Here is a 25,244-nt window from a genome sequence, read left to right on the forward strand (position 1 = left end):
TATAAATACTTTGACCTTTTTTTGGGAATGAACAACTTTGGCTTTATCCTGTAGTGAAGGGTGAATCTTTCTTCTTTCTTCAAGTAACATCCACATGCAAAGGATTCATAGATTTCTGCCTCCAAGGTCTGGCAGCTGAGCTCTGGACACTCTTGATCTTCCAAGCTGCACCCCCAAGCTGGGTTCTTAAACATGTGGTGCCTGCATCCTGTTTCTTCTCCAGTGTACAAAAGATTCCAGAAGTGAGGCCTATCCCCAACTATTTTTTTCTGCCCTCTTCCACACGTGACAAAAAGTTTAACAAATTCTCTTCTTTCTCCTCTGTTTCCTTTCTTAGTGAAGAGCACTTTTTTTTTCTAAATTACATAATGCAGAAACCTGAGTACCAGTCTCTCCTCTTTAATTTTATTTTGTGGAGTAGGTAACATAATCACAGGGCTGAAAATTCAAAAGTATCAAAAGGCACACTTTGAAATATTTTCCTTCTCTTCCTCTCCTATATTTTACCTAGTTGCCTCCCCACTTTGACGATAACTTTATAGAGCTCTGAGGACACTGCGATTTTTGCACGTACATAATGCTTTATAGGGATGATAGTTGGCTTGGAGTCAGAAGCAGATTTATTTAGGAATAGAAGGAAAATATTTGTTGAATTTTGACACATTTCTATCAAGCAACTGAAATTAATAAGAAATTAATTTTGAATGGAATGTACTTAATAACATTTACTTCTGTGGCATGCATCATTCCCTGCCATCAGATAATATAGATTTAACATATTTTTTTGGTCAGGCACTATTTTAAAATCAAGACATGAAAAATATTTTTATGCTTTGTGGATATCATTTGTTTCAGTCTTCGTTGTGAACCTTTTAAATTTGAGACCGTAGCTACATTTGTGTACTTTGTCATTCTTTAAAGAAGTATTATGTTAGACCCTGTGCCAGCTGCTGAGGATACAGAAGTGTTCAAGACACATCTCCTACCCTTGAAATTGTGCATGATGCTTCTGAACTAGCAATAAAAGTGTGGTGTTAATCTTATTGGCTGTTCTTCATTTAGTCTAGTAAATATTTATTGAGTATTTATGTGAATCTATCACCATGCTGGTCCCAGGTATCTTCATGTACTTCACAAATAGATGTGCGGTGGAATGAAAGAGCTGATGAAGATGTCTTCCAGGGAAAATGATTGCATTAAGAAAAATTTGAGGCTGGGCGCGGTGTCTCATGCCTGTAATCCCAGCACTTTGGGAGGCCAAGGCGGGTGGATCGCCTGAGGTCAGGAGTTCGAGACCAGCCTGACTAACATGGAGAAACCCCGTGCCTACTAAAAATACCAGACTAGCCGGGCGTGGTGGCTCATGCCCGTAAGCTACTTGGGAGGCTGAGGCAGGATAATCACTTGAACCCAGGAGGCGGAGGTTGTGGTGAGCCAAGGTCGTGCCATTGCACTCCAGCCTGGGCAATAAGAGCAAAACTCCATCTCAAAAAAACAAAACAAACAAACAAAAAAACAAACAGAATTTGAGTCAAAATCTGAAGCTGTTTAAATTAGCTTTTTAAACTATTCTGTAATATACCTTAACAGATTTTTTTCTCAGCTTATTGAATTTGCTTTGTTAGAAATTTAATCTCTATTTTAATATTCCATTGCACACAATGAGGTATAGTCATAGGTTGTTCTTGACCTGTTAGTCTTGAATATTAGCACATTGTATAGAAATATGTAAATGAACTAATTGTGACATCTGTTCTTGATATTTCGACATTTTAGAGATATGGTTTACTTAGGGCCTTGGTTCCATTCTTTGTAACTGTGAAACCAACACTTTGAGATCTTATGTAAACATATTTCTAAGATTCATCTGTGATAAAAGAGAGTAGCATATACATAGCCATAGACTGAGAGGAGCCTGAGGGACTAGAACTTGTTTCTGGTAAATTCCAGGACTTGTTTCATGATGCCTTCTCCAGAACTGGAGAGCAAAGAACAAGGTCTAATCTTATTAGCTTCAGAGTGGTTCAGCTAACATGGCAAGACTCAGGACAAATTTGATAGTGTTTGATGTTTTCCCCAATGTGATATAGTTGGATGGGAGAAATAAGAAATTAAATAATTAAATATATCTTAATAAGTGTTCGGAATATATTAGAACAGCTTCTCTTAATCGTCTGGGCAATGATGACTTCACCTTTCGCTGATTGCTTTCTTCCTTTTTCCTTTATTCACCTTTGGTCTGTTTTATTTTCGTGCATTATACCACAGGATATTTGGGAAAAGAAAGAGTGAAACCTATTCCTGTCAACTTTTTACCCGTTACTCTCCCTGAATACTTACAAAGTTGCTTATAAATCTTTATAAAGATACCTTATTTTATCTAACTAAAATTAGTAATAAAATATCATTGTAATTTATTGAAAGATCCTTTTATATTTATATTTTAATTCTCATTGACTTTATATTAGTTTCATAGAAACCTAATGACTGATCCACCTACTCCCCCTTGTGGTGAATATTTAGTTTTAGCCAAAATACTCTTATTGGTAGCTATTAACTCTTGATGTTACTTTACTATAATGAGAACAAAGATTTGGATAGTCCAGAACAGATTTTAAAAAATAATTCAGATGGGGCTTTATCATAATTAGGAGGAGTGGCTAGTACTGCTCAGCCCCAGTTGCATGTTAGGATTATCTGCAGACCCTGGGTCACACCCTGAGAGATTCCATTTTATGTGTTTGTGGTAGGACCCAGGCATTTACAGTTTAAATCAAATTAAGTTTAATCTGCTTTTAAAAATTAAAAATTCCCAGGTTATTCTAGTAGGCAGTCGGGGTTGAGAACCCCTTATGTAGGTTATAATTATGCTTCTATAACTATTTCTGTATATAGGGAGAGCACATCATAATTTTTAACAACAGTTTTATCTGTCTATTACATTATAGTGTGCAAAGTACTTTTACACAATTTAGTGCTTTTTCCCAGGGACTACTTTTATACAGTGGGAACTGGTCTTATAGTGACTGGTCTTAGATTATACAACAGTTACGAGGAACTGGGATTGGAAACCAAGACATCTGACCTTTAATCTACTATCTTTCTCACCACACCAGTATTTTGACCTCAGAGTCCTCAATTGAAATGATGGATCTTGAATTATTTCATCTTCAGAACTTTATGTATTGTGAAGTACTTGTTGCCTGTGGCTATGTTCTGTAAGTTAGCTTTACACAAAATACTAAAGGCACAGTGAACTTCATTCAAATGCAGTGTGGAACTCGCAGGTTTCCTTGGTCTGCCTCAGTCTTCTACTCATCAGCACCACACTGTCAAAATGTTGGACATTACAAGGGGTGAACATAGACATAAATAAAAAAATATTGGTATTGCATAGACACTTGATGCCTAAACCTAATAGTTACTTACTTTTATGTGCAAGCTTGGGTTCTTGACTAATTGGTAAATGATAAATGAACTAGATTAGATCCAATTATTAGAAAAGCACTCTTAAGAGTGCAATGAATGTGATTTGAAAACTTGAAAGCAGCCTAGATTTTATTATATTTGTTGTTGTTATCAATGGGGGTTTGTCAACCTTAAAAATTATTTCTTATGTAAAGATACCTAGGAATTTCTAATAACTGTATTTGTTTTAATAAACTTTGACTTCGCTGTATGTTTCTATGTTCTCTTTAATATTTAGCTATTAAAGGTCAACATTTTCTTTTTTAAAAAATATATGTTACAAAAATTATGCCCTTGTTTCGTAGAAAAATCTTTACATTGGCGAATACAAAATAATATTGGAATTCAGAGTCAAATTCATGCCTCATTGGCCTGTTAATATCATCATCTTTTGGATACCATTTCACTTTTTTCCATTGACAACTTGTACCTTTCTATTAGCTATATATTACTTGTTTGTTTATTTGAACATTTATGTTCTTTTTTTAAATCTTTCAGTAGCCCATTGTTTTTTGATTGAAAAAGTTATACATGCAAATGGTTAAAACAAATTTTATACAAGAGCATATAATGATAAAAATGTTTCCTTACCACCCTAGATCTCTTAGTCCCCTTTCTCAGAAGCAGCTATGTATGCTTTTTCAATTTTCTGTTTTATTTTCCTGTTGTTCTATTTAATGCAGATACCAAATGTGAGTTGTAATAATCAGCATTGCATTACATTTTTATACACTTAATGCATTCAAGGTGTATATCACATTCTAAATAAATGAGATATTGGTGACATTGCTATTTAAATTCTGCCTTTTATTAATGCATTTTTCTTTTTAATTTACTTTGAACATGTTAGTTACCATTCACATTGTTAAGTAGTGATCATTAAAGATGTGCCTCCATGTCATTGAAAATTAAACAGTTTCATCTATAAAAAATCATAAATGGTGTTTACAATTCAATATTAATGCATAGCATATTTTACATGTGTATGTTGTTTGTCAAATCCTTTACATATTAATGAATTGTCTTTATCTTTCATTATTAAATATCTTGTGTCAAGGTAGTATGAAAAACAAGTTATGTGAAAAAAAATTAAATTTTCTTTAAGCTTATTTGCAAAAGTTGACACTTTGGTTTTAGATAATAAGCAGAAAGCAGGAAAAATAAAACAAAAAAGAGACCAGTGGCGTCTTTAACTGAGAGCCTAGAACTTTGAAATTCAGGTTCTTTCTGTTAATAATGCAGTTTGAACTATGGATTAGAAGCCTTGATTACAGATTCTTAACACCTTTGTTATTATATATTCTGTCTTATAGGAAACATGGAGTGCCAGCAGTATTGACCTTTTTAATTGATCTGTATCTATGCAGCCCTGGTTTTTCTTTTTTCATAACAATGTAACTAGTTTTTATTTTGTCTCTCTCTCTTTTTTTTTTTTTTTTCATTGTAAAGACACGGTCTCACTCTGTTGCCCAGCCCAGATTGCAGTGGCAGGAACATAGAGTCTTATAGGAAACATAAAAGTGCCAGCAATATTAACCTTTTTAATTGAACTCCTATCTATGCAGCCCTGGCTTTTCTTTTTTTATAAACATGTAACTAGATTTTTTTCTTTCTCTTTTTTCTTTCTTTCTTCTTTTTTTAAAACAAACAAAACCACGGTCTCTCTCTCTTGCCCAGCCCAGAGTGCAATGGCAGGAACACAACTAACTCACTGCAGCTTCTACCTCCTGGTCTCAAGCAATCCTCCTGCCTCAGCCTCTCTAGTAGCTGGGATTACAGGCATGCACCACTAAGCCCGGCTACTTTTTTGTTTAGTTTATTGTAGAGACGAAGCCTTGCCATGTTGCCTAGGCTGGTCTCGAAGTCCTAGGCTCAAGCAATCCTCCCACCTCGGCCTCCCAAAGTGCTGGAATTATAGGTATGAGTCACCATGCCTGGCCCTAGGTTCTTAATGGGTAATGAGAATGTAAACATCTCATGTTTTATAGTCAATGGATCACCCTAAAAGGAAGAAAGGGAAATGAGGTTTATGTCATAGGATAGTATTTTTCTTACTATGTACATAATGTTAAGTAAGTGTAGTTTTATTTATTTTTTTCTTTTTTTGAGACAGAGTCTTGCTCTGTCACCCATGCTGGAGTGCAATGGCAAGATCTTGGCTCAATGCAATCTCCGTCTTCTGAGTTGAAGCAATTCTCATGCCTCAGCCTCCCAAGAAACTAGGATTACAGGTGTGCACCACCACACCTGGCTAATTTTTGTATTTTTAGTGGAGACAGGGTTTTGCCACGTTGGCCAGGATGGTCTTGAACTCCTGGGCTCAAGCCATCTGCCCGCCTTGGCCTCCCAAAGTGCTGGGATTACAGGCATGAGCCACCACATCCTGCCTGTGTTTGAACTATTTTAAATGAGGAAAACCATTTGGTTTTTTAAAACATTTTATGTGTTGACACCTATGGAAATTCAAATTCTCAGAATATTCACATTTAATATATTGAAAAGTGACTTCACTGTGTGCTTTTCTAAGTTTAATTTTTTGGCTGCTTTATTATTTTGAATATAAAAGATTTTAGTTTTACTCAGTTTATCTGGAGTAATAGGAATTACAAGAAGTCAAATGATTTTGGGCAGATGTTCCAGTTTTCATTTGAAGGCTAAGAGTTCATAAGGAAGGAAACAAGCAAAAAGTTTGACATTGTTTTAATCAGGACAATTTATAAAAATGTAAAAACATTGCAAAGGAAGTTAATTCTGTTGTGGTTTAATGAATCAAGCACCTTTTTATTTAATTTTCCTATTGGAACACATTTTTTCAAGTAAAAGCAATGTTTTTATAAAAGTATAGTAGGGGAAGGCATTATCCTTATCTGATTTTGGTTTGAAGACTATATCTGAACATTTTGGTTAAATTTTTATAGTTTGGATATTTCCTAGACGGCAAACCATATTTTACATGTACTGTTTGAACATTCAAACATGACAATTTATGATTGTGATTTTTTGGTTAAAAGTACCTGATGGTCAGTAGAAACAATCCAAATATGCACTGTTGTTTTAGACATTTGGTAGAGGGCACATCCAGTTAAGTATTTCCTAAAGATACTGAAAATAAGACACCTTCAAGGACCAATGTCAAAGTAAAACAAAAATGTTGAGTGGAAAACCTGGTTGGCCCAATTTCAGAAGTTGAAAAGGGACTAACTGTAGTTTGTGTGTTCTCATGTGGGTCATGGGGCAAGTTAGTATGTACAGTAGCCTTAGGAGACACTGAGTCCTTGTATTTTCAGCGTGAGTCGGTACTAGGGTGAGGGGAAAGTGCCAGCCCAATAACATCTCTGGGGGCTGGGAAAACTCTCCTCTATTCATTCCCCTTCTCCTGGGCGGTAGTCCATCCATGGGCATATGTAAAGAGAAATCCTAAGTGAGAAGTGTAAAAGATGCTGGAGCATGAGAGTCAAGTCCAGCATGCTGCCCAATGGCCACATTCTGCTAGGCACTGGGAGCTCCAAAAGGCATGGAATGGGGTGGGAATTTAGCCTCTACTGGCTGGGGGTAGCGATGCTCTGAGACATTTATGTAATATCTGTGTCAGCCCATGGTTTTAGGTATTTTGAATTACCAATTGTTTTAGCAAATGATAAAATAATAGCGAGTAACTTAAACTTCACTTAGAAATACTATTCTTTTGGCAGTTTTGTCCTGCCAGATAAGCTACTCTCTTGGGAGAACTCTGTAGGTTTCAACCTTATGCCTGGTAGTAGTTTTTGATAGAAAACTCAGGCAGCTTTTTTTTTTTTCCCCTTTTTTTACATTAAAGCAATGTACGTGGATTTCCATTCAACTTTTAAGTCTGTGGCTAGGAAGTATTTACGTATTTCAAGCCATCTTTAAATACTCCTGTGATGTATAAATGAGCAGAACTTAAAAGAGCTCTGTAAGGGCATATTATTAATATTTTTTATAAAAATGCTGCTACGATTGCAGGTCCTTTTGGAATAAATCATGGGATTGAGCTTCATTCAGATGTGGTGGAATATGCCAAGGAAAAACTGGAGAGCTTCATCAAAAATAGTGATAGCTTTGATAAGTAAGTATTCATATCTATAGTTTTGGTTTGAAATCACTTAATAAGTAGATACATGCAACTTGTCTGTTCTTGAACACTATTGATCCTGACTGGCTCAATTGAATGCAGCAAAAATCAGTGCACCATAAAATGAGAAAAAGTTAAGATTATTCTGTGCTATAACTTTTAGTATATGTAATTCTATAGTAAATTATAAATAATCTAGTGATTTTTTGCTACTACCACTTTATTAGTAATGTTGAATTCATTAAACATTCAGGTATCTTTTCTGGAGATACAGTGTAATAGTGCTGTGATTGCAATATTTGTCTGGAACTGGTTTTTTACCTTTTGGATAGTAATTTAGTAGTTCTGTCCTCTTCAGTTGTAACGTAAGAGGTGGTACCTGTCAGTATACAAAGGACTTTAACATATTCAGCTACTTTGTAATATATCCAGAAGAAATGATCATAGAAATACATCGATATATCTTGTGATAGGATTGTTTATAAGAAATTGGTTTATAAAACCATTGTTTTGAACCCACAATATAACTCCTTTTAGAAGAAACGTTGCACAGGTTTTGGTCCTTGGGCTGGCAGGAAAAGTCCATTTGTTGTGTAATCCTAAAATTCTGCATTGCTATAGAGCAAGAGCACTTATGTTGAAATCCATGAGCTCTTTGAAATTGTGTAAAATTTGGAGAACTTTTACATCTCTCATTTCGCTGTGTATCTGATTTTCAAAGAGAAAAAGTGTTAAAAAGGATAGAAAACACAAGCCTAGAATAGTCACTTTAAAGAACAAAGTTTTAGGCAAAAACACTGAGAATTTCAACTTGGCTTGTTGGGAGTGGGCCCTCATTTATCTCCAGCCCTTGGCTATGACCATCAACAACTTGAGTGGGGGGCTACATCAGAACTAAGGGCTTTTCTCTAGAAAGATCTAGATTGAAGGACAGCACCAGAGAGAAGAAGCCAAAAAACCTTGTGAATATCTTCAGAGGAATGTTTATTTTCCCCCTCCTGCCTTTGCCCTTCCTCCCCTTCCTCTTGTACTTTTGTTTCATTCCCCTTTGCAATCCCAGTTTGTATTTATCATTTGGCAAGTGGCATTTGATTGGCTGAAGAACAGAAACCTGATGTAATGGAGCAAAATCCTCAGTCCTTACAGTGAAGGCAAGATCTTGTGTCTACCTAGGTGTGATTGTAACTGTGTTAAAGATTGCAGGCAGGCATGGGGCAGTTGGGAAATGCTCAGGTTTTTTTACTGTAGTTCAATGAATTTAAACAAGCCACTTGAATTTTCTGCATTAATTTACTGAACACCGTCCTGTATCTTATTTATGCTTGTTTTTATAAACAACACGTAATGCACATTTTGATTTGTTTTTCAAGGCTTACTGTGTTGGTTCATATCCTAATTCTAAGAAAAGCACGTTTGGCAGAAATAAAAGTTTTTAGTCCAAATTATTTGATAAGAAATTGGGATTCAGTTTTAGCATCCTTTTGTGTCTTTATTGTTTCTCTCTGTCTTAAGGATTATGGTGGCATGGTAAATGCTTAAGATGTAGTCATGAATGTATTTTTATACAGTTATTAGAACTATAGAATTTTGTTCATTTTATTTAATTGCTAGTAAGTATTTGTTTTGATCTTGAAACAATGTACACAGAAGGGCTTTTTGAGTACATTTGAATTTAGAAAATATAAAAGTATTAGTAAAAGCAAATTTTTAAGGTCTATTATAAGCTCTGTTGTATGTTAGTTATTAATAGATTTCACCTGTTAATACACGAAGACACAGATAATTCCATTTTGGGTCATTAATTGAGCAGAACAGACTCAAGGAAGACTCTTGAATCAGTGAAGCAACTCTGTGCAAATGTCTGTGGAGCTCAAGCTTATTGCTGGCAAGAGGGTATAGTCCTGGGAAACAGTAAAATATGTTGTGATTTGAAGCGTTTCTATGTTGATGTAATTTAAATAATCACAACACAGATAAGTTTGAAGACGACTTGTATAAGTATCTCAATTTTTAAAAATTCTCTAAAATTGTTATTTTTTTTTGTAACTGTAAAATACTCAAATTTCCCTGGCTTGTATTTCTTTAGTTTTATTTTCATTACTGTGTTACACAGGTTTGTTATTCATAAATTGATGAATCATAAAATACAGTGATATGACTGGTATAAATGTTTCTCTAATTTTTAATGGCCTTGTTTTAGTTACTATATGTAGTTGTTTCTAAAGTGTTTGTTACAGCTTATTTTTGAAACAGATTCTTACAATAATGAACTAGTCTTGAAGAAGACAGTTCTGAAAATTTTATTATCCTAATCTTTTCAGTGTACTAAAACATTACTGTTATGTATTTCAGATTATAAAGTAGCTTATATACAAGGAGTAGTAGGTACTAGGGAAATGTTTCATTTTGCATAATGTAATGAGTGGCTGGATTCAATGGTTTTTTTTTTATTCCTTTTATTTTATACAGTTTGGTTTCAGTGACAAATTATAAAAATGATATCGTTCTTACATGTGTTTTCATTATTTTCAATTTGTCTTGATGTTTGTGGATAATATTTAAACTAAAGTTGAAAATATTTTACAAACTTGCTGTGCAAAGTGGTTTTAAAAATCTCATTTCTAAGCAGTTTTATTTAATTATGTATGGTTCATCAAAATATATGTTTTAGTTAACAAAATATAAGATAACTAAGGAAAATTAATTGCCATTTATATATTCCTTAGTACCAGATTATCCTTGATTATGTGTAATGGAGAGAGAATAAATAGCTGAAACCTAATATTCTTCCAGTTTTTTTTATCCTGCCGGTTTGGATCATTTTTTAATCAGTCCCCTTTTCGAAAGTATTATCATGTCATGATTTGAATTGCATTTTTAAGGTTTTCTTATATGCATGTATTTAAGATCATAGTAAACTTCCAAATACAGTAGAGGGGGTAAAATCCATATGCTAATCAGCATTAGAATATATAATGTTAGATGACCTTTTTAAGAATACAAATAGGCTCACACTATAATCCTAGCACTTTGGGAGGCCAAAGCGGGTGGATTGCTTGAGCCCGGGAGTTTGAGACCAGTCTGGGCAAAGATGGTAAAACCCTGTCTCTACAAAAAAAAAAATTTTACAAAAATTAGTTGGGTATGGTTGCACATACCTGTATTCCTAACTACTTGGGAGGCTGAGGTGGGAGGATCGCTTGAGCATGGGATGCAGAGGTTGCAGTAAGCCAAGATTGCACTATTGCACTCCAGCCTGGGCGACAGAGTGAGACCCTGTCTCCAAATAAAATACAAACATGTTTTTATGTTGTATAAAGCTTGATTCCTGTGTCTTGAAAGTAGTATTCTTTCTTTAAAAAAAGTATTGTAAGTACTTTTAAACTTTGTATGTCTTAGTCTTATATCATCAAATGAAATAATGTGGAGAGTACATAGCGCGGATTTACTGTACTGGAGATGGGAGGGAAGGGGGAAGTTTCATGTCTGATGTATTCCTTTGATACATATGGTATTTTAAAATTCACTGAAATTCTCTTATAAAAATGATGTGATTTCAAGGGTCCTCTGAAACATTGGCAAGTTTTTCCCACAAATCCCAGTTATTAAATCTTTTAGGCTTGCTAAGCTAGATGGTCTCTGTTGCCACCACCTGACTCTGCCTTTGCAGTATAAAACTGGATGCAAATGCCATGAAGATGAATGGGCTTGAGGGTGTTCCAGTAACACTTTATTTACAAAGACACTCTGTTTACGAGCTGTAGTCTGGACTTGGCCTGCTGTCCGTAGTTTGCTGACTCCTATTGTACTTTTATACATGCTCTCCTAAACATCCTGTTTTTAGCTAGACAAGTAAAGGCCTTTAGATATCTGGCTTTTGAGAGGAAAGGAGGATATTGGGAAAGTCAAATTATGAGTCCGTATTTGCTCATGTACAGTTAAAAAATATCTCCAGCTTTATTAGAAGAGTATGTTAAAGGAGCCTGAATTATAAACTTTTTACCATGTAAATACTTTGAAAATGAATTATCAGTATAGCATTTATTTATAGCCACACATATGTAATGCATATACATGTATGTATTTGATTTGGCTCCCTAGAATGCATGCTTTGGAGAGGGCCATTTTCTCGTAAAGCATTAATTAGGCCAATAGATCCTATATTCCTCCCCTTTTAGGTGACTTGTAGCTGTGACTTTGAAAGTATGACTGTGTCAGTAGCCAAATAAGTATAATGTAGTTTGAATTATTGGAGATTTTCATTCCATATGAATGGAAGACCATTGTCTCTGTATAGTTTGCCATATAAATGAGTCATGATATGAGTAATGAAAACAATAATGAGATGATAAAAAATAATAGCACCTAATATGCGTTGTCTGTTCATTTTAACCATTCTAAATGTTTTATCCACAGTTCTAGAGACAATATTAATTGGTGTTCACATTTCCCAGATGAGAAAACCGAGGGTTAGAAAAAGAGGCTATAACCGGAGCCTGGGAGTCTTTACTTAGTTCTGTTTGGCTCTTATGATGTAAACGTTGATTTATTCTAATATTTCTTTCCAGCAAGGTACTGCCATCAATGAATTACAGCCTAGCAACTTGGATAGGAAAGTTTCCTGGATAGGAAAGTTGAAGGAGTACTTTTATTTTCATCATTTACTTTTTTCACATTAGAATTAAGGAATGCTGTTAATGCATTTAATTCACTATAGCATTTATATTAAAGAGCATAGCTTGTTCATTAATGAGATTTGCCTATGGCATGAATTTTTATTGGGGTCAGGGATGGGTGGGGAGACAATTCATTATTCAAATTTAGTTGAGGTATAAGTTTTATATGTAGAGTTAGAGTAGACTTTTGTACTTTAGAAGATTTAGTTGATATGGTCATATCTATTATCCTAATTTTATTTTAAATTATATGTTCATTTTTCACATATGATTTGCATTTGAAAATTAGATGCTTCTGTATTCTGTCATCTTTTATTCACTTCATCTCTATGAGAATTACACTTATTTAAAGGAGTTTTCCTATATATAATTCATTATACATTCAATATTCCAAAATATTTCTCAAATATGTGAACATTTTGATATTTTAATATATGTTTAGAAGTAGTTTTATAATTGTTAGAGATTGTAAATATACTTTAAAGTTATGACAGATATGTAAATACATTTTAAAATTATGACAGACATTCAGATGTTGAGACAGAGAAATCCTTGAAAATAGTCATCAGGACTATTGGTTGTATGTTTTAACCTGTTAGAAATGGCATGGGGAAAAATTTCATGGCTTCAAACACATTTTTAGGAGAAGACATTGTTGAAATACAATTTCAGCAATAAAAGGCTCACCTTTATATGACTTACCTGTCACATTTCCTGTAAAATGTTTGGAGATTGTTTTTGTAACTATGAATTTCTCTGCTTTCTTTAATGAACAGTAACTGTATTTACTTGTAACACATTGCTTGGAATAATGCTTGAATTATTCTGAGATGAGTTGATTCATTTGAAATGGAAAACACTTGAAAATGTAAAGTTTCGTTTTTCGAAAAATTGTAATTAAATAGCTTAATTATTGATTGTAAGAGTCTTTGGTATCAGTGTATCTGGAGATCAAGAGTTTAACATTTCCCTTGGTTTTCTTCACAATGGAAAAGTCTGAAGTTTTATTTTGTATTAATAAAGCAGTCATGGCTCTTAAAACTCAAAATGTGTATTTTGACAAAGTATTTCAAGAAAAAAGTTTTTTGATTTATTTGGCAGGTTGTTTTGGATGAGGTGTGAGAACAAGGTAGGATTCTTTTCCACGTCCTTGAAATTTCTTTATTCCACTGGAATAATTGTCTAAAATTTCAGTAACAGCATCCTGTGGCACATGATAAACTAGGTGTGCAAATTGTCAGCCCCACTTCAACAGTGTATTGAAGGGGAATGTTGTTTTTTCTACTCTCAGTCAGCTCCTAGACCTAGACTATCCGTCTAAGAGGGAAGCTACAGGGCAAGGCTAGGTCACCCTGATCTCCTAGCAGCTTATCAAAAGAATTATATGGGCAAGTTGGCAAGGTCCCTGCTGTGAACGAAATCATCTGTCCATCTCAAGATGAAGATATTCCAACGTGCACCTATAAAGAAAACCACTGCTAAGGTAAGTGATTAGAATCCTGGTGTTACTTTGGGCAAGTGTTCATGTTCTAAACCAAGATATCTGTGTGCTCTATATTTTTTCATAAATGATTTTCAGGGTACATTTGATTAAGAGTATGTCAATTACTTTTCCTTATCTGCATAAGAGAATCTGAGAATATTCATTGGATTTTCAGGTTTAAATCAATAAATGATTATAAGCTTAGAATGAATGATTTTGTGGTTATTACACACATTTCAGGACTGTTGATTTTTTTTTCTTCTGTATGCATATAACATATTTTTGGTAGTGTAATTTAGGAGTGTGGGTCATCTCTATCTTGGAAATTTTGTTTTGAACATTTTTTTCAAAGAATAAAAATGATTGCTACTTTTTCTTTTACTTACAAACAAAATTTTAATGAACTCCTAAATCAAGTATAACAATTAGGGAAGGAACACACCAACCACTCTTTTACAAGTAATTATGAACACATATTAAGTATCATTTTAGTAGACTTTTTGCCATTTTTTTCTTCTCAGATTTCATTTATTGTGTCATTGATGTAAAAAGGTAGAATTCAGATTTTCTCTTTCACCGTTTTTAACCTATGTGTGTAATTTTATAAATAGTGTAGTATTATTTTGTAATAAACTGAGAACTTTCATTGAGTTTATTGTTCAGTCTTAGAGATTATACAGCAATTGTATTTGTAGTTTAAAATATGTCCTTTACCTCCATAGGTTTATGGAAACTTAAGTAAGACACAGCTTTCAGAAGATAGTCAAAGCCTAAGGAGGAAAAATGTTTATTTTCTTCTCTACTTTGGAAGAATCAATAGGAGTTGTAATTTACTCCGTTAGATAACATGGTAGCCACCATCTGTGTCTTGAATCAATCATCTAGTTATTCACATATATAAATATATATATGAATATCAGTAAACATTTACCTGAATTCTTTTTTTTCTTTGAGACAGGGTCTTGCTGTGCCATGGTCATAGCTCACTGTAGTTTCCAGCTTGTGGGCTCAAGCGATCCTCCCACCTTGGCCTTTGGAGTAGCTGGGACTATAGGCGCGTGTTACCATGCCTAACTGATTTAAAAAAAAAAAAAAAATTGTAGAAACAGGGTCTTGCCACATTGCCCAGACTGGTCTGGAACTCCTGGGCTCAAGTGGCATTCCTGCCTTGGCCTCTGAAAATGCTGGGATTACAGGAGTGAAGAACCACACCTGGCCTACCTGAAAAATTGTAATCATAGACTTTTGGAAAAAATATTAACTGAAATTTTGGCCGCTCTATAACCTGATTGGTATGAATTTGTTTACATGAAATGCTGTATAAAAATAAGTTATGGGTCGGGTATGGTGGCTCACACCTGTAATTCTAGCACTTTGGGAGGCCCAGGCAGGTAGATTGCCGGAGTTCAGGAGTTCAGAACCAGCCTGGGCAACATCTCTACTAGTACAGCCCCATCTCTACTAAAATACAAAAAATTAGCTGATTATGGTGGTCCACCTCCGTAGTCCCAGCTACTCGGGAAGCTGAGGCACAAGAATTGCTTGAACCCGAGAGGTGGAGGTTGCAGTGAGCTAAGATCGCACCACTGCACTCCAGCCTGGGCAACAAAGCAAGACCCCCTCTCAAAATAAAAGTAAATAAATAGATAAATAAGTCATGATATTAGTATCAGAATAAAAAACGTCTAAGATTCTTAACAGTGTGCCCAGTCAGAAAAACCTAAGTTCATATTATAAGTACTTTATTGGAAAGTTATCCATAATCACTTTACAGATTGAAAAAAATAAGAATATGCAGTTTGAGAGCTTTTTTCTTTAACTGATTGTGAAGTTCCATGTATTATGGCTAGAAAAGGTTAAGCCGTACTTAAATAATAGTCCCTAGATAGGACACTAAAATTGGTAGTGTTACAGTTTTCTTTGTAGTGTGTTTGGCAGATGAGTTCTCTAATATGTTCTAGATTTTTTAGTGCCAACATTTAAAGATATCCTTTTTTGTCCAATTTTATTTATATCTTTCAATTTTTATTTTTAAATTTAGTAATAGTATATCCCTTTTTGAATATTGTCTTAAATTCAAGGAAACTTTCAAATTTGAGTATTCTGGTAAAGGAAATCAATTTAAACATGTTAAATGAAAGTATGAAGACCCCATTTGTGTTTCCTAGAAGTAGAGTTGCAATTACTAGAAGTTTATTAATTTAGAGATTTGATTTTTCTCTGCAGTTATCCTTTGTATTAATAATTTCCCTTAGAAGTAGATATACTTGTTCTGCTTTACATTAGAGGGAAAAACATTCATGTTGTTTACTAGAATAATAAGGATGGTTGATTTGAGATCTTCAGAAAGGACCCCCTGGCCCAAGAAAAACCTGTCTTTTAGTTATAGGAGAGTTGATTATTCATTAGCGGTAAGAGTTTGTTTTGTTTTTCCTTTTTTGGCCTGTTAGGAAAAAAACTGTATTCTGTAACATGAAGCTCCAGTTATCATAGTAACCTTTTTAACAAAACATAAACCATTATATTACTACAGAGAAGTACCATAGGTGGCCGGTCGCAGTGGCTCGTGCCTGTAATCCCAGCATTCTGGGAGGCTGGAGTGGGAGGATCACTTGAGGCCAGGAGTATGAGACCAGCCTGGGCAACATAGCAAGACTCTGTGTCTATATTTTAAAACTTAAAACAATTAGAAGAAGTACCATAAGCATATGCTTTTTCTGTAACTTTATTTCCAGAAAATCTTCTCTTCTACTCCTGAGATTTTTGTGATTAGCATATTTAATTTGTCAAATTTGGGTTCATATTCAACGTTGGTAGGTAGAAAAGTTAAAACATTTATGTTTCTTTTTTAAATTTAGTTCATTTATTTAATAAATGTATTTTGAGGACTAATAGGTGATGGAGATACAATTAAATCCAGAAGAAATATTCAAAGACAGCAGGAAAATAAATTTTAAAAATGTTTCAAAGGGAAGATTGTGTTAGGAAAGTATTAGAAGCAACTCTTTATTAAGTAAAAGGATAGTATTTTCATTTTAGGTGACTATTAAAAAGTATGTATATTTTAATATACAAATATAAAGAATTAGATATTTTACATTGTTCTAAAAAGTCTCTGAAAACCCATGTGCATTACAGATTATCTAAACTTGAACTAGCCACATTTTAAGGGTTTACTCGCCACAGTGGTTGGTGGCTTTCATCTTGATAGTGCAGCTCTAGATTGTCCTGTCTCATCTTTCAGATCCCAGCTTGCCATTTCTCAGGGAGCCCTTCTCTGATCCCTATGCCTGTCAGTTTCCCTTTAGAGCATTTATCACAGTTGTAATTTATATTTCAATTAATGGAATTGTTCGATGTTTGTCTCTTCCATTCGATATAGACACGAGTGTCTCCCATTGTATTCTCAGTCATTGCACGAAGCTGGTGCTCAATAAATAGTATTTGACTGAAGGAAGTGTGCAATTAGTGGTATAAGGTAACTTGCCCAGTGTCACACATTTAATTTTAGAATCACACACTAAATTATTTCTAATTTATTTTGCTGTGATGAACATGTATATAATACCACGAATTAATGAAAAGGGGTTTTAATTGTAAGTTGTCATTACCTGTAATGGTGATTTCCTTGGCAATAGTTCTGTAAGCTACCACATATTTTTAACTAGTAGGAAGCTTTTAAAACTGTAAGCATATTTTTTAGTTGATTTAACATATTTGATAAAGTGGTTTAATAATTCAAAAATTTTTAATTATTTAAATTCCCTAGTCACATTCATCCTGAAAATTATGAGGTTGAGATAAATTATGATAAAATTAAAGCATTTAAAATGAATTTCTATAAGATTTTTAGATAGACCTTACTGAAATAGTCCAACTTATTTTTAAAGAATGCGTACTGTGAATTTGATAAGGTGATTAAACCATGTGATCTACTGTATCTAATTACTTAAAAGCCAAAAATTATATTTTGCCTGTATTTTAAACAATCCGAGATTATGGCATAGTTTTGAGTATAAAAGAGAAGTTAAATATGATTCTCTAACCTAGGTAAATTCACATTTTGTGTGTGCTGTGCAAGCAGAAAAGATGAGATACTATTAAAGAATTGAGTAAGATTTCATTGCAAAGCTGGTATTTCAACTATGTCTTGAAGGGATATCAGGCATTTATTAAGGGCAGAAGGAGAGGGGGAGGATATTTTAAGTTAAGGGAACAGCACATACACAGATGCAGGATTTCAAAACACTGTGATGGTTCCTGTAAGGAATTAGAAGCAAGTAATTCAATCTACCTGCAGAGTAGTATGTTGAGGCTGGGGCAGAGACAGGAAAGGAGTCTAGTAGAACGACTTGATGGTAGACTCATAAAGATTCCCCCACGTAGCACTCCTAGGAGCTTGAACTTATCCTGCGCAGTAGAGAGCAAAGGGATGGAAGAGAGCCCTGAAAAATGTGATCAGTGAGGTGACAGTTAAAGAAATAATGGGGCATGGACTGCCTTAGCGTGGGGGCATGAAGACAATAGTACAGGGACACCCTTGACCCTTCCCATTCCACCTTTTATCCCCTTCCACCAAAAAGACAAAAAATGAAAGACGGGGCATATATTCTGGTAAATTTTCTTCTTTGGGAAATAGATGTTTATAATGTGTCTGTGTTTTAGTGACTCTGAATGGAAACTTATTGTGTAGTAAGTCTATTAATTACTAAAGGACAGGATATATTTTACAGAGTAAAAATGATTGTGATTCAAATCAGTGTTATTTTTCACTGCATGCCAAACCTTTTAATATAAATTATTTCATCCTCAAATAATAGTGTGCTTTTGCTCTATGATCATATTAACTTTATTCAACTTAAAACTAAAAGGGTACAAATTAATTTTAAAAAGATTGCCTGTTTTATTAGTGCATTGGGGTTTTAATTACGTTTATATTAGAGCCTGTCTTCAGTTTTGTTTATCAAAATTTAAGAAATAAAGTAGAAGTCCAAATAGGATAGTTTGTAAAAGCATAACTCTGTGTACCATGAACCAACACTGTTATCAGGAACAAGCAGCAGGGATAAAATACCTTTGAAATCATATCTCTTGTTGCTTAGGGAGATCATCGGGGCCAAAGCAGCAACATGAAAAAAAATAGTATTAATTCTGGTCTTTGTCCCATTCAGTAATGTTCCTCAGCCAAAATTTATTAGAAACTCTTCCTAACCTTACTGGTTGCAGGGGTATGTGGTCAGGACACTCGTATACTTTTTCTGATAAAGCTCTCCCACTTTTACCTTCAGCAAAAATGTCAAACTGAGATGAATTCTATACAAACTCTTCTCATTTCTGCTGGCCCCTCACCTTTTTTGGAAAGGACAATGCAAAGTGAAGCATTTTCTCATTTATTGATCCTTATGATTCTCATTGTTATGTTATTTTGGGGGTGTCACAATATTGAGGTTGTGATGGGCTTTTCATTATATTTATTTCTGAAGACCTAAGTGAGGTTTCAGTGTGGCCAAAAATGTTAATGTTTTGAAAACACATGTCCGTCCTATGTCATTGATAATAAAACAATACATTTGATGAGTGCTAAACTTAATAAATATTATATTTAAATAAAGTTTACAATCATTTTATCCTTATAATTAATTTTGGTAACTTCATTATTTCAAAGGACTGGATTATGGTAAATTTTTTAGATCTAATGTTTTGCTTAAATGAATTAAAATATGTTTGTTTTTCAATGCAGATTTGAGTTCTGTGAACCTGCATTTGTTGTTGGTAATTGCCTCCAGATAGCATCTGACAGTCATCAGTATGATCGAATTTATTGTGGAGCTGGAGTCCAGAAAGACCATGAAAACTACATGAAAATATTACTAAAAGTTGGAGGCATATTGGTCATGCCTATAGAGGATCAGGTAACTTCCACTCTCCTTTTCTTTAGTGGCCTAGGAAGCAAGCACATTTGTTTAAGGTTAAGAAATTTTATTCAGTGAAAGGTATATTGTAACTTTTAAAGAAAAATTTACTTTTCACCAGATCTATCTTATTTGTTAAGAAAAAACTTGAAACATCTTAATTATTTAAACAAAGGAGATAGAGAAAAGATCTCTACTATGACTAGAGGTAACTTGGGCTTTCAACTCAGCTCAGCTACTCCCTGTGCCTGGTGTTCAGCAAGCTGCTTCCTCCTTTGTTTTGCTTACCCAAAAGCTGAATGTGATGTAGTTGCTCAGTTTCCCATACTCTTCAGTTCTTTGAACATATTGAAAGGAAATCCTAGCCAGGCATGGTGGCGCACGCCTGTAATCTCAGCGCTTTGGGAGGCTGAGGCAGGCAAATCGCTTGAGCCCAGGAGTTCAAGACCAGTCTGGGCAACATATCTACAAACAGATACAAAAATTATCCAGGCGTGATGATGGACCTGTAGTCTCAGCTACTCAGAAGGCTGAGGTGGGAGGATCACTTGAGCCCGGGAGGTTGAGGCTGCAGTGTGCCATGATCGTGCCTCTGTATCCAGCCTGGGTGACAAAGTGAGACCCTGTCTCAGAAAAGAAAAGAAATCCTGTTTGTGGTTTGATTTTGAACTACTTAACTTCATTAATAAAACAAGTGAACTAAAAAACTTCATTAGTACTGAATAGACTCATTTGAAAATATTCTGCAGCTATTTATGAACATTTTTAAATTTATTTTTTTAGCCTTGGTTTGGAATTATTAGGTATAATGTATAAAATACTAATTTACTCAGAAAATGGGTATACCTTTCAAAAGCAAATTACTTTAAAAAGTTAATAAAAACACATTTAAAAAATATCTCTAATATTCACATTAACTGAAATCTGAAATGTTTAAAATAACCTTGTAGTTGTGTAGTAGAGGTGGAGTATCTAAGATGACTGGGACCTAGCATGATAGTTGTGGAGTTTATACATCTTGGGGGTCCCTTAACATCACCATGTGTCGTTGGCAGCTCAGTGGATCTCACTATCACCATGTACTGTGCTGTGTAGCAAGTCATTTGTCAGATATTAAAAAGGCAGAGTATATAAATATTCATTTTTAAAAGTTCATGGAAAAATGTTATTAGAATGCTTCCAGGGCTTAAACTCCCAGTTAAACAATTTGTTTTTTGTTTTGTTTTCCTTTAACGATACATTTTCAAATACATAAAATGTGACTTCCTCATCAATATTTTGTTAAACATTTACTCTATACTATTTTACAAACATCAAATGTAATAACGAGCTGCTTTTTGTGATAGAAGTTGAATATACTAATTAAACTTGAACAAGATGTGTATTGAGCTAATATTTTTTTCCTGTCACCAGTGATGGGCGTTTGCTGAAATGATAAAACTCCTAGTCTCTTTGTAATTACATTTATTTGTGAAATATCAAGTTGGGGGTCGAATTAGAATCTGTATTCCATTAATATCATGGAAGAGCATGAAGTCAACATGTAGTCAAAATATGGTCTTATTAATGTAATACCTTAACCAAATTACTGAACCTGTCTCAGACATGTATTTTGAAAGGCAATGGCATGTATAGATTGTAGTGCTTCTCCAAGACACTGTCAGACCACAGATCTAACATTGCAGACTCACTTGGCCATATTTGAGTATCCCATTTGCATTAAAATATCTGTATTAACAGCAAATATTTTCATTCCTTTTATATCTTATAGTAAATATTTAAATGGAATTAATTTGGTCACATTTAAATATAAGTGATTGTGTAGCTCTAACTGGCAGTTAAAACAAAGTTTTGACTGTAAGGTGACCACATTGTTGGGATTAAGCTGTTCACTTTCTTTCTTTCTTTTTCTCTAAATAGTTAACACAGATTATGCGAACTGGACAGAACACTTGGGAAAGTAAAAATATCCTTGCTGTTTCATTTGCTCCACTTGTGCAACCAAGTAAGAATGATAATGGCAAACCAGATTCTGTAGGACTCCGTAAGTAGCTCTTCATATTTTCTGATTGAATTATGACTTACGGTGTTTGGCTTTTATGCTTGGGATTTAAGACTATGTAATTATGAAGAATTAAATACTTATGCAGTAAGATATTTGGTGGATTTATTCAACTTTTTTTTTTTTTTTTTGGAGACAGAGTCTTGTTCTGTTGCCCAGGCTCGAGTGCAGTGGCGCCATGTCGGCTCACAGCAACGTCTGCCTCCTGGGTTCAAGCGATTCTTGTGCCTCAGACACCCAAGTAGGTGGGATTATAGGTGTGCGCCACCACGCCTGGCTAATTTTTGTATTTTTAGAAGAGACGCTGTTTCACCATGTTGGCCAGGCTGGTCTCACCTGACCTCGAGTGATCCACCCATCTCAGCCTCCCAAAGTGCTGGGATTATAGGTGTGAGCCACCCACCCTGGGCCTCAATTTTTTTTTTTTTTTTTGGTAAAATAAAGCCCTCACCTTACACCAGACACTGTTAGCTACCTTCATGGAAACATAAGAAGAAGGGGCAGGTCAAACCAAAACCAAAGTTATTAATTATAGTTTGTGATGTGGTGGCAAGTTACTGGTTGTGGGAAGGGCATCTGCTATAGGTATGGTGGTAAGGAAGAACTTTCTGCCAAGGCAACATCTAAATTATGACCAGAATGATATAAAAGAACTTGCCACATCAAGATGTAGTGGCAGCATTTTTTCTTACAGAGAGACAAATACAAAAGGCTTTAGGCTGAAGAGAACTTTGGTCGTTCCCAGATCAGGCATAAGGTCCAGAGTGGTGGAAGCTCATTGGCTGGCTGTGGAGGATGGATTATCATAGGAAAAAAAGGCAGGCAGGCCAGTCAGGTGGCTTTTCTTACACCCACAGGAGAGTGGATGTTGGTGTGGATAGTGTTGTCTAAAGGCAGAAGAATAGCTGACTCGGGAGTGTGGGTGGAGGGAAAAGAGGAATTCGTTTTCCCTTGAGGCTAGCTGAGTGCTGGCATTATTTACTGTTGCTAGGAAGACTGGAAGTGGCATAATTTGGAAACAGGTATAGAAAGATCTGACATTTTCCTTTCACCGTGTTTGAGTTGTCTGTTAACCATACAGACAAATGTCAGGTGGCACAAACCTGCTTCATGAGCAAGTTATAAATGGAGACCCCTCAACGTGAACATGGCATTTTAGGCTAGGGTTAGATAGAAATGGATGAGATCACTTAGCGGAGAGTGGAGATAAAGAGGAGATATTGGAGTTGGACTTGAGGTCCACCGATTTAGCGATAAAATGGAGGAAAATGGATTAGCGAAGGAGGGGCCAATAAAGGTGGTGGGGGCAAACTAGGGTCAGGTCCCCAGGGTGTTGAAAACCAAGAAAGAAAAGTTTCAAGGAGGGAGTGATCAACCTAATGGGGCAAATGAGAGCTTGAAATGGAGAGGAGAGGGTGATATTAATTGGTCTGGCTTAGATCATAGTTTTTTTAACCATGAGGTAAAATTATTTACCAAAAAGGAACCTCTTGACTTAGTTTGCCTTTTAAATGAATTTATTGCATAGGAATTTGGGTTTATAGAAAGATACAATTTTATTTTCAGTGTTCATGCTACTCTCTTTTGAGCTGCATGACTTTGGGACTTTTGGGGTGTTTGTGAAAATTATATGGAGTAATACTTGTTTTGTTTTTACGATGGAGTCTCACTCTTGTCACCCAGGCCGTAATGCAGTGGCACGATCTCGGCTCACTGCAATCTCCACCTCCTGGGCTCAAGCAATTATCCTGCCTCGGCCTCCTGAGTAGCTGGGATTACAGGCTCCCACCACCATGCTCGGCTAGTTTTCTGTATTTAGTAGAGACGGGGTTTCACAACCCTTGCATTAGACAGACCCAACCACCCACCCAGTTTCAGGCAGTGACGCCAGCCTGCCACCATGGGAGTCTACCTGTAAATACATGGTGAATAGAGCCTAGTCAATGTATGTGACTCCCAGACGAAAGTAGGTACATCCCAGAGGAAAAGAGAAAGGAATGACAGCCAAACATGGCCAGCTGCTTTTTACACACCTGAAATATACAAGCCTAGCCATTCCTCCACCCTTGGGAAGAATGTGTGCAATGATGCAGAGAGGCTCACATGGCTCTGTGGTGAGTGTTGCTTCCTGAGAGTGTTAGTGGCATAAATGTTTCTTCAGCTTGACCTTGGGAGAGTGCTTTGCAAACATTTTTCTCTAATGGGAGCCACCATCAAAGGACATATGTTGACCACTCTTCACAGATTTGTGAGAGTCATAGATTCTGATTCTGTGCTCTTATTGTGATCTCATTTAGAAAGAAATTAAGCAGTCAGTTCTAAAAAATGTTCAACCTTTCATAATTCAGAAAACGTTAGCAACCAGTTTTTTCAAATATACTTGTTAGTAATGTATACTTTCGCTACTTACAAAAAGGATTTTAATCCATATATAACAATCCATATAAAACAAGAAAATTAAAGCTAAAATAAGAATGATAAAAAACAAAGGATTCATAAGGGAGACTGGAAACATGAAGTTACTGTGTTGAAATGTTTACTTAAACTTCCTGTCTAGTCAAAAACGGGTATCACTGGGTATGCTCTGGGACACAGAAAAGTACAGGACATCCATTTCTTTCTAGCACCAGAATCAGTGATTATCACTTGGCTGTGTATGCATTATATGATTATTTCCATGAAGTCTACTTCTTAGTAGACTACAGATGCTCCTATGGCCAGATAAACCCATTGTAAATCATAAATATTGTAAATGGAAAATGGATTTAATGCTGGCAACACAGCAAATGGTCCCCAACTTATGATGGTTCAACCTTACTTGGTTGCAAAAGTGATGCTTGTTTAGTAGAAACCAGAACCCCATCATGAGACATAAGGAGCTCCTCAGCTTAAGGTGGGGTTACATCCTGATAAACACATCCTGATAAACACATTGTAAAGTGGAAAAATCCTACATTGAACCATTGTAAGTCAGGGACTATCTGTGTACTCCATCTATTTATGCTATATTAGTACTATTTATTATAGTAGACTATACTGTAGTTACTGGTCCCTACTTAAACTCCTTGCAACAATAGTAACAAAACTGTTTTCTCCTTCCTAGTTTTCAAACACTAGAATTATAGTTTATGATAATTTTGTTTAAATTATCCTAACTCGATGGGAAGTAATAAAAGGAAGTAATGAAAAAAATTTTCTGACACAGCTTGGCTTTGACCGTGACCCAACATAAGTATCATACCTAGGAATGCTTATAGAATCCCTTGTTGATGTCTGTGCAGCAGCTGTTTAACTATTTTACTTTGTAACTGACATTGTTAAAATCTCAGAATTCTATCAGTAGTCATTCCATTTTTTATCTGATAGTTTTCTTAGTTTATTTTAGAAGCATTTTGGTTATAAATATGGTTTTATAATAACATAATTCATTAATGACATAGATAATATGCTATGAATGCACAATTTCCATTTTCCCTCATTTTAAGAATTTCAACACAAATCTAAGTAGCTGGTAAGACTGCCATTGGTTGGATTGAATGGCATTTGTAAC

The 25,244-nt window shown here is 35.0% G+C and overlaps 1 protein-coding gene across 6 annotated transcripts in view; it reads left to right on the plus strand.

The window, feature by feature from the left end:
• PCMTD1 (protein-L-isoaspartate (D-aspartate) O-methyltransferase domain containing 1) overlaps positions 1-25,244 on the plus strand; it is an 84,113-nt gene that overhangs the window by 48,876 nt on the left and 9,993 nt on the right. For 4 of the 6 annotated variants that reach the window (XR_009214745.1, XR_009214746.1, XM_032759802.2 and 1 more), the window contains 3 exons: positions 7,453-7,555; positions 19,461-19,632; positions 21,553-21,676. Coding sequence is in view for 4 of the 6 variants with exons in the window: in XM_032759802.2 (XP_032615693.1) it covers positions 7,453-7,555; positions 19,461-19,632; positions 21,553-21,676 (399 nt within the window). In the remaining 2 variants the exon portion in view is untranslated. Of the gene's footprint in view, positions 1-7,452; positions 7,556-13,528; positions 13,721-19,460; positions 19,633-21,552; positions 21,677-25,244 lie in introns of those variants that run through there. The other 2 variants (XM_058443699.1, XM_058443700.1) reach the window with 2 other exon arrangements.

This window comes from Hylobates moloch, unplaced genomic scaffold (genome assembly GCF_009828535.3).
Source record: "Hylobates moloch isolate HMO894 unplaced genomic scaffold, HMol_V3 SCAFFOLD_9, whole genome shotgun sequence".
NCBI lineage: Eukaryota > Metazoa > Chordata > Mammalia > Primates > Hylobatidae > Hylobates > Hylobates moloch.